Source organism: Pollachius pollachius, assembly GCF_949987615.1.
Source record: "Pollachius pollachius genome assembly, chromosome: 16".
NCBI classification, from domain to species: Eukaryota; Metazoa; Chordata; class Actinopteri; order Gadiformes; family Gadidae; genus Pollachius; species Pollachius pollachius.
The window spans coordinates 1,510,034-1,520,033 of record NC_136949.1 but is presented as its reverse complement, the minus strand read 5'-3'; the positions used below and the strand labels follow the sequence as shown (position 1 = coordinate 1,520,033).

Sequence of the window (10,000 nt, the reverse complement as noted above, 5' to 3'; positions counted from 1 at the left end):
CAGTGTTTCCCTGCTGTGGAGTCAGTGTTTCCCTGCTGTGGAGTCAGTGTTTCCCTGCTGTGGAGTCAGTGTTTCCCTGCTGTGGAGTCAGTGTTTCCCTGCTGTGGAGTCAGTGTATCCCTGTTGTGGAGTCAGTGTTTCCCTGCTGTGGAGTCAGTGTTTCCCTGCTGTGGAGTCAGTGTTTCCCTGCTGTGGAGTCAGTGTATCCCTGCTGTGGAGTCAGTGTTTCCCTGCTGTGGAGTCAGTGTTTCCCTGCTGTGGAGTCAGTGTTTCCCTGCTGTGGAGTCAGTGTTTCCCTGCTGTGGAGTCAGTGTTTCCCTGCTGTGGAGTCAGTGTTTCCCTGCTGTGGAGTCAGTGTATCCCTGTTGTGGAGTCAGTGTTTCCCTGCTGTGGAGTCAGTGTTTCCCTGCTGTGGAGTCAGTGTTTCCCTGCTGTGGAGTCAGTGTATCCCTGCTGTGGAGTCAGTGTTTCCCTGCTGTGGAGTCAGTGTGTCCCTGCTGTGGAGTCAGTGTTTCCCTGCTGTGGAGTCAGTGTTTCCCTGCTGTGGAGTCAGTGTTTCCCTGCTCTGGAGTCAGTGATTCCCTGCTGTGGAGTCAGTGTTTCCCTGCTGTGGAGTAAGTGTTTCCCTGCAGGCCAATAGAGGTCCTCTGAATTGAATGAGGAGAGCGAGCACAGGGAGCCACAGAAAAAGAGAATCATGAATTTTGATGCGCTGAAAGCCTACGGTGATATTCATAAAATATAACATAAAAAAAAAACAAAGACCGGCAGTCAGAGAAGGGAAGAGAGAAAGGTACATATATGAGAGAGTGACCTTCGTATGAGATAAAGAGAGAAAGAGAGAGGGAAAGAGAGACAGGGAGAGAGAGAGAGAGAGAGAGAGAGAGAGAGAGAGAGAGAGAGAGAGAGAGAGAGAGAGAGAGAGAGAGAGAGAGAGAGAGATACAGACAGAAAGACAGACAAAGACAGACAGACAGATAGACGGACAGACGGACAGAGATACAGACAGGGAGAGAGAAAGAGGCAGAGAGGGAGAGTGAGACAGGGAGACAGAGAGACAGAGAGAGGAAGACAGAGACAGAGAGAGAGTGTTTGTTTGAGGGAGGGCCCAGAGCTCCATTAACCTGTATCGTCTCATCACACAAGACCTCAGGGTCTGAAGGATCATAACAGGAAGTCGGAGCTAGGTGAGAGCAGGAACGTAGGTTTTGATGTATTTTCTTGGCGTCAAGTTTCCTTTATTATACTCTTCAATGTCCCGATAAAGGGACACTGGCGGCGAGGTGTGTTGATCTCTGTCTTGGCAGCGTAGGATTTTGATGTTCACCTACAAGGGATATTAATGCTTCCCGCATAACCTCATAAACAACACGGCTCGTTAAAACGCTCACAGGGACGGCACTAAAACAGCCTCACAGAGTGAGCGTGGCTCTCGGCCACGAGGATAGCCTCCGCCCTAGAACTCTGAGCCTGTAAAACACATTATTCTAATCTCATAGAGCTCGGATTCCATCTGAAACAGAGGTTCGCTCACGCGTAAACAGGTTTCATCTATTCTTACCCCGACGGACGTCTGCAAACTGAATCCCCAGACGCAGGAACCCAGCCTCTGCCTCCGTAATTGCGGTAGCCGAGTTCTGATCTGCCCCGCGTTAATAAGCTCACGTACTAAGAACTCTGCATGGATTGAGTTCCAGGATCAAATGTATTTCGAGAACCTTTGCGGGGCTAAAACCATTTACTCTGAGATGAAACTCATGGATTCTGGTTAAATCGATCTCAGTGCGTTTCCTCCCTCATTAAGCCCCCGACGACGGACACAATACTTCACACAAATTCATCTTAAGAACTACACTACACTACACACACACACACACACACACACACACAAACACACACGCATCTATATATAAACACACACACACAACCATAGCTATATACACACAGATTGCTACACAGATTGGTATACACACACACACACACACAAACACAGCTATATCCACACACACACACACACACACACACACACACACACACACACACACATCTACAAGGCTAGCTAGCCTGGGGGCGTGGCTTGGCCTGGGGGCGGGGCTTACGTTTGATGACGGACAGCGCACCCCACTGGACCTTCTTCCAGCGGCTGTGCATCAGCCACTTGTAGACCTTCTTCACCAGCTCTGCCAGGTGGTCCGGGTCCGACCGCATGATCTGGTCGAACTCCGAGAACTGCGGGCGAGAGAGGACGGGTTAGACAGAGCTCGGTGAAAGCGGGAACGTCTACTCTGATGTCTTTTTGGGACATCAAGTTGCCTTTAGAATGCTCTCCAGTGTCAACAGAAGGCAGATTCCGGGGATGAGAGATTCCCTTCGGTCCACCGCTCCGGTCGATTTATCTTTGATTCATTTTTCCCCCCCGGCGACACGGAACCCGCTGCAGGAGAAAGGGTTCCGTCAGGGCAGAACGTCACCAGAACAGCACGGGTCGAGCTGCTCCCAGCCTCACGGACAGACGAGTGGTTGGAGCGCCACAACACGACGACAACACAACACAACACCACAACAACACAATAACGTCTGCGGAGCAAGAGGAGGAGAGGAGGGGAGGGGAGGGGAGGGGAGAGATGATAAAGGAGTAAGGAGAGGAGAGAAGAGAAGAGAAGAGAAGAGGGGAGGGGAGAGATGATAAAGGAGTAAGGAGAGGAGAGAAGAGAAGAGAAGAGAAGAGGGGAGGGGAGGGGAGAGATGATAAAGGAGTAAGGAGAGGAGAGAAGAGAAGAGAAGAGAAGAGGGGAGGGGAGGGGAGAGATGATAAAGGAGTAAGGAGAGGAGAGAAGAGAAGAGAAGAGAAGAGGGGAGGGGAGGGGAGAGATGATAAAGGAGTAAGGAGAGGAGAGAAGAGAAGAGAAGAGGGGAGGGGAGGGGAGAGATGATAAAGGAGTAAGGAGAGGAGAGAAGAGAAGAGAAGAGGGGAGGGGAGGGGAGAGATGATAAAGGAGTAAGGTGAGGAGAGAAGAGAAGAGAAGAGAAGAGGGGAGGGGAGGGGAGAGATGATAAAGGAGTAAGGAGAGGAGAGAAGAGAAGAGAAGAGGGGAGGGGAGGGGAGAGATGATAAAGGAGTAAGGAGAGGAGAGAAGAGAAGAGAAGAGGGGAGGGGAGGGGAGAGATGATAAAGGAGTAAGGTGAGGAGAGAAGAGAAGAGAAGAGAAGAGGGGAGGGGAGGGGAGAGATGATAAAGGAGTAAGGGGAAGAGAGAAGAGAAGAGAAGAGGGGAGGGGAGGGGAGAGATGATAAAGGAGTAAGGAGAGGAGAGAAGAGAAGAGAAGAGGGGAGGGGAGAGGATAGGAGGGGAGAGATAAAAAAAGAATTAAGGAGAAGAGGGGAAAGGAGAGGCGGGGGGGGGGAGGAGGAGAGAGGAGAGGAGAGGAGCCCCTCCCCCCCCTTTTGGCCTTGAACAACAAAATGAAGTCCAGCCGGGACTCGGGCGTAGCTCCAAGTCAGCCTGTAGAAGGTAAACACCGCCCACTTGAAGCCAAGGTGCCAAGGAAAACAAAGTGAGGATTGTTTCACCATGGAAACATCAGATAGGGGCATCCACCCAAATGAAGCAGATAGGGGCATCCACCCAAATGAAGCAGATAGGGGCATCCACCCAAATGAAGCAGATAGGGGCATCCACCCAAATGAAGCAGATAAGGGCATCCACCCAAATCAGGCTGATGGGAGCCTCCGTCCAAACTGAGGCTGATGGGGGCATCCACCCAAATGACTGATCGGTGGGGCATCCACCCAATTGAGGCTGATGGGAGCCTCCACCCAGCGTCGTGTCCTCCTCAGGGTGTAGCACACCCGCAGCCTGCACCGCCCTCCCGGCCCGCGCCCCCACCCAGGAACACACACTCCTCCGCTCCGCTTCTATTCTGTTTCCAGCGGTCCTTTGCGTTCCACTTCCTCCCAGCGAGGTGACTCACACCTCCACCCCCCCAAACACACCCCCACCCGTCCTCCGAGACCACCGGGGCCGAATCAGCAGAGAGCCGCAACGGAACAACTCTGATGAATAACAAAATGTTATCGCTCACCTTTCCCGGCCGGAAGAACACTCTGGTCAGACCGAACTTGTAGTCGTTCTCATTCAGTCCCAGCGCCTTGAATAGAGCCTGCAGCGCGCACACACACACACACACACACACACACAGAGGCACACACACACACAGACACACACACACACACACAAACACAGAGGCACACACACACACACAAACACAGACAGAGAGACACACAGTTACATACACACACACAGACCGACACAGAGAGACACACACATACACACACACGGAAACAGAAATACAGAGACTCACAGACAGAAACACACACACACAGACAGAGACAGAGAGAGAGACACACACACACACACACACACACACACACACACACACACACACAGACACAAAGCATTAGTTACCCTCTCAGAAACAGCAGGGGTGTGAATTCAGAGAGATGAACCGAGGATAGCACAGAGTCTCTTAACCGCCGCTGGGGACGTGTGTGTGTGTGTGTGTGTGTGTGTGTGTGTGTGTGTGTGTTCTTGTGTGTGTGTGTTCTTGTGTGTGTGTGTGTGTGTGTGTCCTGTCTGATAGAATGTGTCGAGGTACTGGTTGAGATGGCGTGCTCTGTGTTGTGCGGTGGAGGTCGAGGTGGTGGTGGTGGTGTATGAGGTGGTTGTGGTGGTGGTGGTGGTGTATGAGGTGGTGGTGGTGGTGGTGGTGTATGAGGTGGTGGTGGTGTATGTGGTGGTGGTGGTGTATGTGGTGGTGGTGGTGTATGTGGTGGTGGTGGTGGTGGTGGTGGTGGTGGTGGTGTATGCGGTGGTGGTGGTGGTGGTGTATGCGGTGGTGTAGGTGGTGAATGTGGTGGTGGTGGTGGTGGTGGTGGTGTATGGGGTGGTGTAGGTTGTGTATGTGGTGGTGGTGGTGGTGGTGTATGCGGTGGTGTAGGTGTATGTGGTGGTGGTGGTGGTGGTGTATGAGGTGGTGGTGGTGGTGGTGGTGTATGTGGTGGTGGTGGTGGTGGTGGTGTATGTGGTGGTGGTGGTGGTGGTGGTGTATGCGGTGGTGTAGGTGTATGTGGTGGTGGTGGTGGTGGTGTATGAGGTGGTGGTGGTGGTGGTGGTGGTGTATGTGGTGGTGGTGGTGGTGGTGTATGAGGTGGTGGTGGTGGTGGTGGTGGTGTATGTGGTGGTGGTGGTGGTGGTGTATGCGGTGGTGGTGGTGGTGTATGTGGTGGTGGTGGTGTTGGTGTATGCGGTGGTGGTGGTGGTGTATGTGGTGGTGGTGGTGGTGTATGAGGTGGTGGTGGTGGTGGTGTTGGTGGTGGTGGTGGTGGTGGTGGTGGTGTATGAGGTGGTGGTGGTGGTGTATGCGGTGGTGGTGGTGGTGGTGTATGAGGTGGTGGTGGTGGTGGTGGTGGTGGTGGTGGTGTTGGTGGTGTATGAGGTGGTGGTGGTGGTGGTGGTGGTGGTGGTGGTGGTGGTGTATGAGGTGGTGGTGGTGGTGGTGGTGGTGGTGGTGGTGTATGCGGTGGTGGTGGTGGTGGTGGTGGAGGTGTATGCGGTGGTGGTGTGCTCCGACCTTGCAGAAGAGGCGGGGGTCCAGGCGGGTGAGCTTGGGGGGCATGTACTGCTGGTACATGTTGTAGAGCTCGTGGAACGGAGCGCGGGACGGGAACCCCCCCTGCATCAGGTCCAGCACCGACACCATGCCTGGGGGGAGAGAGGAGGGTCAGACACCACCCACACCACCCCTACGGGGGAGGGTGTGGGTGGTGTCATTAAGGAGCAGGTGGGGGTTAGACAGTACAGAGACAGGTCATTAAGGAGCAGGTAGGGGTTAGACAGTACAGAGACAGGTCATTAAGGAGCAGGTAGGGGTTAGACAGTACAGAGACAGGTCATTAAGGAGCAGGTAGGGGTTAGACAGTACAGAGACAGGTCATTAAGGAGCAGGTAGGGGTTAGACAGTACAGAGACAGGTCATTAAGGAGCAGGTAGGGGTTAGACAGTACAGAGACAGGTCGTTAAGGAGCAGGTAGGGGACCCCCAACCCCTCCCTCCCACTATGGGGGTCTTATAGAATAGAATAGAACCTGTGGCACGCTGGCACGGGGAAAAGAGCAGCGAGGAACGGCAACCTTTAGGCAAGAAACGCACCGACTAATCCGACGGAAAGAGCAAGGCAGTCTGGAGATAGAGGAGAAGAGAGGAGAGAGGAGAGAGGAGAGAGGAGAGAGGAGACAGCCCTCCGGCTGAAAGCCCAGACAGTTTGATTGGACTTCGCTGGAATTTGCTTCTGGACGCTACGGAATAAAATCTCTCAGTGTTGTCCGAGATTAAAAAGACTTTTGGAGCGACAGAGTTCATGAATAAAGATTAAGAGGTCTGGGATTCTTTACTTTTTAGGACTCCCTTTAAACTCGTCTGAAACCGCGGGCGTCTGAGCTGTCAGAAAGAAAAACAGTTTCGAACAGAGCCGTCTGTGTATTAAAGGTCAATACTATCCTACAAACTCAGGCCTTTAAATAGATTTGGCCCCTCTAGATGCGAGCCAAATGAAATATAAAAAACCCTTAACTCAGCTCTCAGGAGGCCTTCATCTTTATACGTTCCTGATTTAAATAGAAGTGTCCTTGAAGGCAGTGCAAATGCATGAGGCTGTTTTACTGTCGTCCAATCAGCTTTGAGGCGAACGCGATGACTCCTGACCCACACTCTGCTCTTCACGACACATGAGAGCAGAAGTTAAGTCTAATCTAAACGTTGGGGTTCATTGCTCCACCTGATGGAGTTTCAGGGTCCCCACCCCAGCACCACCTGGTCTTCAGTGTGCACCCAGAACCTCGTTCCTGAGCCCCCCCCTCCGTGGTGAAAACCACGACCAGATGCAGTCGCTGTGTGGACAGTAGGGCAGAACGATTTGGGGAAATAATCGAATTGCGATTATTTTGACCGATGTTGCGGTTGCGATTTAATATGCGATTTTTTTACTTTGTTTAACTATTGAATTGTAAAAGAAAAAAATATATAAATCTTACTGATCTCCAGTTAGTCATGGTAGCAAACCACAAAAAAATTAAATATATATTGAAAAAATAAAATATATATTATGTATTTTAATCGCAGCCTTTGCGATTTGCATATCGTGATTTCTATTACATCGTGACTTCGATTTGAATTCGATTAATCGTTCAGCCCTAGCGGACGGCCTCAGCCTCGCGTCAACTCAAACTTTATTGACACGTCTTTCGGACAATTTTATTATTTTGTGATTAGCCGTGCCAGACGAGCTTGGCTCCTCCAACCATCGAAAACAAATGAAAAGCCAAAGTGAGTCTCAGCGTTTCCTGGAAGCGTCTTCTCTTGGCAGGTCGGGCGTGGATCCGCGTTGGCACGCGGCGCCGTGTATATTCCGGTCTTACTTTCTTTATCCTGGTAGATACTCGCTGCTCGCTGTTTTTCTGTTTAAATTGAAAAACATTTTCTCACCATTTTGCCCAACAGCCACGTCTGCCAACGGTTATTTCCAGTGAAACGTGTCATTCTTTTTTGAAGAGGTCATGCTATGTTTTCCTCCGTCTATTATCACCGCCGTGGGTTTCAGTTCGCTTGCTACTCGCTGGGTGAACGCTCTGATCCAAAGCGACGCAGTAAGCACGGGGCCAGGTCATACAGGAGGTCAGGATCTCCTACTCTGTGGGGCTACAGGTGGACTTTAGACCAAGGGAATCGAACACAGAACCTCTCACCAAGGAGTCCGACCCCCTACCCACAACACACTGCTCTAGATGAGCACCGGAGAACCGTCCTCCTAAGGTCCTACCCTGAAGGGGCGGTCCATCTGCTCTCTAGGGGGAGGCACACAAAACCAGTCACAGGAGGAGTAGAACCAGTCACAGGAGGAGTAGAACCAGTCACAGGAGGAGTAGAATCAATTACATGAGGAGAAGAACCAATCACATGAGGAGCAGAACCAATCACATGAGGAGCAGAACCAATCAGATGAGGAGCAGAACCAATCAAAAGAGGAGTAGAACCAATCCCAAGAGCAGCAGAACCGATTTGCACAGAGGGAACATTCCTTTTGTCTGCCTCTCATGGAGGAAACGCTTCACTTAGCCTTCACCATGAATCCTTCAAAATAACATATCTTTCAAATGATTGGTTGGGGGAAGGTTCCGGGTGTTTGGGGTTCTGCTTGAAAGGCATCAAATATTCAGGAGTCCTTGGGAATTCAGACACACTTCAGCGGGCGAGATTGGTTTTAGGAATTAGTACAAAACAGAGATTCTCTTGCTTCTTTGGTGCCTTCTGGAGGGGAAGAGACATGTGTGTGTCTGATACTATGTGTGTGTGTGTTTGTGTGATACTATGTGTGTGCGTCTGCGCGAAAGTCTACGTGTGTTTGTGTGTGTTTGTGATAGTGTGCGTGTGTGATAGAGTGAGCGTGTGTTTGATAAATGGTAAATGGACTGCATTTATATAGCGCTTTTTGACCAGTGGCCAATGAAAGCACTTTACAACATAGTTTGTGCGATAGTGCGTGTGCATGTGTGATAACGTGTGCCTGTGTGTGTGCGTGCGTGTACTGACCGGAGCACTGCAGCTGGGACAGGATCTGCGCTCCTTCAAAGTGGTGGCTGATCATCTTCAGGTTGGGCTTGATGCAGCGGATGAAACTGGAGCCCTACAGAGAGAGAGAGGGGGAGAGAGGGGGGAGAGAGGGGGAGGGAGGGGGGAGAGAGGGGGAGGGAGGGGGGAGAGAGGAGAGAGGGGGAGGGAGGGGGGAGAGAGGGGAGGGAGGGGGGAGAGGGGGGAGGGGGGAGAGGGGGAAAGAGGGGGAGGGAGTGGGAGAGAGGGGGGAGAGAGGAGAGAGGGGAGCAGGGAGAGAGTGGGAGGGAGGGGAGAGAGGGGGGAGAGGGGGGGGAGGAGAGAGGGGAGAGAGAGGGGGGAGAGAGGGAGGGAGGGGGAGAGAGGAGAGAGGGGGGAGAGGGGGGAGAGAGGGGGGAGAGGGGGGGAGAGAGGAGAGAGGGGGAGAGAGGGGGAGAGAGGGGGAGGGGAGAGAGGGGGGAGAGAGGAGAGAGAGGGGGGAGAGAGGGAGGGAGGGGGAGGGAGGGGGGAGAGGGGAGAGAGGGGGGAGAGGGGGGAGAGAGGGGGAGAGGGGAGAGAGGTAGGCAGAGCGTAGAGGAAGAAAGGGAGGGAGGAGGGGAATGGGGGAGGGATAGAATCCAGGAGAGGGAGGGGAGAGATGGGGGAGAGAGAATGGGGGAGAGGGATAGAATGAGGAGAGGGAGTGGAGAAGGAGAGCGGGAGAGGGAGAGGATAGAAATAACAATGGAGGGTAAGAGACATAGAGTGAGAGAGTAAGAGAGAGAGTGAGTGAGATAGAGTGAGAGAGAGCGAGGAGAGGGAGGTGGGGTAATAAAAAGAGGAGAGAATCCATTAGAACGACAGACGGAGGTGACAGGGCATCCCCAGTCCACGGCCTCCAGCCCCCCCCGTCCAGAGACCCCCAGGGAGGGCTGTCTCCAGGAGACAGGACAGACCCTCCCACCGGGGGTCCCTCTAGGATCCAGAAGAGAGAGACCCTATAGAACCACCAGACACAATCGATAGAGAGAGAGAGAGAGAGAGAGAGAGAGAGAGAGAGAGACAGAGAGAGACAGAGAGAGACAGAGAGAGAGAGAGAGACAGAGAGAGAAAGAGCGAGAGACAAAATAGACACAGACAGACAGACAGACAGACAGACAGACAGACAGACAGACAGACAGACAGACAGACAGACAGACAGACAGACAGACTGACTGACCGTGCTGCGTAGTTTCTCCAGCAGAACGTTGAGCCTGGGTCTGAGGAACAGCGAGAGAGCAGAACATCAACACCAGGTCCAGAATCTTCTAGAACCTCTGGAGACAATGGCAACCCAACGCATCGCGGTGGACCCGCGTT

The 10,000-nt window shown here is 52.6% G+C and overlaps 1 protein-coding gene across 1 annotated transcript in view; it reads right to left on the bottom strand.

The window, feature by feature from the left end:
- LOC307088317 (unconventional myosin-VI-like) overlaps nt 1–10,000 on the bottom strand; it is a 79,859-nt gene that overhangs the window by 30,207 nt on the left and 39,652 nt on the right. The window contains exons 16-20 of the mRNA XM_079754170.1: nt 9,861–9,916; nt 8,645–8,738; nt 5,631–5,761; nt 4,083–4,160; nt 2,100–2,229 (exon numbers count right to left, since the gene is read on the bottom strand). Of these exons, the coding sequence (XP_079610296.1) occupies nt 2,100–2,229; nt 4,083–4,160; nt 5,631–5,761; nt 8,645–8,738; nt 9,861–9,916 (489 nt within the window). The remainder of the gene's footprint in view (nt 1–2,099; nt 2,230–4,082; nt 4,161–5,630; nt 5,762–8,644; nt 8,739–9,860; nt 9,917–10,000) is intronic.